Here is a 1,235-nt window from a genome sequence, read left to right as displayed (position 1 = left end):
CGGGGCCGCGGCCGGCGCCCGGGCCCCGGGACCTGGAGTCGGGCGCGCGCGGCGCGGCGGCGGCGGCGGCTCCGGGCCCCATCCTGGGGGGCGGCGACGGCGGCCTGAATAATGTGCACCACCACCCCCTGCACCCCCGTCACGACCTGAACATGGCCCATAGCGCGAGCGCCGCGGCCGCCGCCAGCTCCAACAGCGCGCAGAGCGGCGGCCCCGAGGCGGCTCTCAAGGAGGGTGGAAGCGCCGCCGCGCTGTCCTCCTCCTCCTCCGCCGCCGCCGCCGTCGCGGCCTCTTCCTCCTCGGCGGGCCCCGGCTCGGCCATGGAGACCGGGCTGCTCCCCAACCACAAACTGAAAGCCGTTGGCGAGGCCCCCGCTGCACCGCCCCATCAGCAGCAGCACCACCACCATGCCCACCACCACCTCCACCACCACCATGCCCACCACCACCTCCACCACCACCACCACGCACTACAGCAGCAGCTAAGCCAGTTCCAGCAGCCGCAGCCGCCGCAGCCACAGCAGCCGCCGCCGCCGCCGCAGCAGCAGCATCCCACTGCCAACAACAGCCTGGGCGGCGCGGGCGGCGGCGCGCCTCAGCCCGGCCCGGACATGGAGCAGCCGCAACATGGAGGCGCCAAGGACAGTGCCGCGGGCAGTCAGGCCGACCCGCAGGGCCAGCCTCTGCTGAGCAAGCCGGGCGACGAGGACGACGCACCGCCCAAGATGGGGGAGCCGGCGGGCGGCCGCTACGAGCACCCGGGCCTGGGCGCGCAGCAGCAGCCCGCGCCGGTCGCCGTGCCCGGGGGCGGCGGCCCGGCGGCCGTCTCGGAGTTTAATAATTACTATGGCAGCGCTGCCCCTGCTAGCGGCGGCCCCGGCGGCCGCGCTGGGCCTTGCTTTGATCAACATGGCGGACAACAAAGCCCCGGGATGGGGATGATGCACTCCGCCTCCGCCGCCGCCGGGGCCCCCAGCAGCATGGACCCCCTGCAGAACTCCCACGAAGGGTACCCCAACAGCCAGTACAACCATTATCCGGGCTACAGCCGGCCCGGCGCGGGCGGCGGCGGCGGAGGAGGAGGAGGCAGCGGAGGAGGTGGAGGAGGAGGAGGAGCAGGAGGAGCAGGAGGAGCAGGAGGAGCAGCGGCAGCGGCAGCAGGAGCCGGAGCTGTGGCGGCGGCGGCGGCGGCGGCCGCGGCGGCGGCGGCGGCGGCAGGAGGCGGCGGCGGCGGC

At 75.3% G+C, this 1,235-nt stretch overlaps 1 protein-coding gene across 1 annotated transcript; it reads left to right on the top strand.

Annotated features, from left to right (window-relative positions):
* Window positions 1-5: 5 nt before the first annotated feature.
* LOC129686665 (AT-rich interactive domain-containing protein 1B-like) lies at window positions 6-1,232 on the top strand (the record flags this gene model as incomplete). Its single annotated transcript, XM_055620666.1, has 1 exon — window positions 6-1,232. A coding segment is annotated over one exon (1,227 nt), but the record flags the coding sequence as incomplete, so codon positions are not given.
* Window positions 1,233-1,235: the final 3 nt, after the last annotated feature.

The sequence above is a fragment of the Psammomys obesus genome, unplaced genomic scaffold, assembly GCF_907164565.1.
Source record: "Psammomys obesus unplaced genomic scaffold, mPsaObe1.curated_primary_1811, whole genome shotgun sequence".
Classification (NCBI taxonomy): domain Eukaryota; kingdom Metazoa; phylum Chordata; class Mammalia; order Rodentia; family Muridae; genus Psammomys; species Psammomys obesus.
Note: the sequence above shows the minus strand (reverse complement) of the source record. Positions and strands in the feature narration are given on the sequence as shown.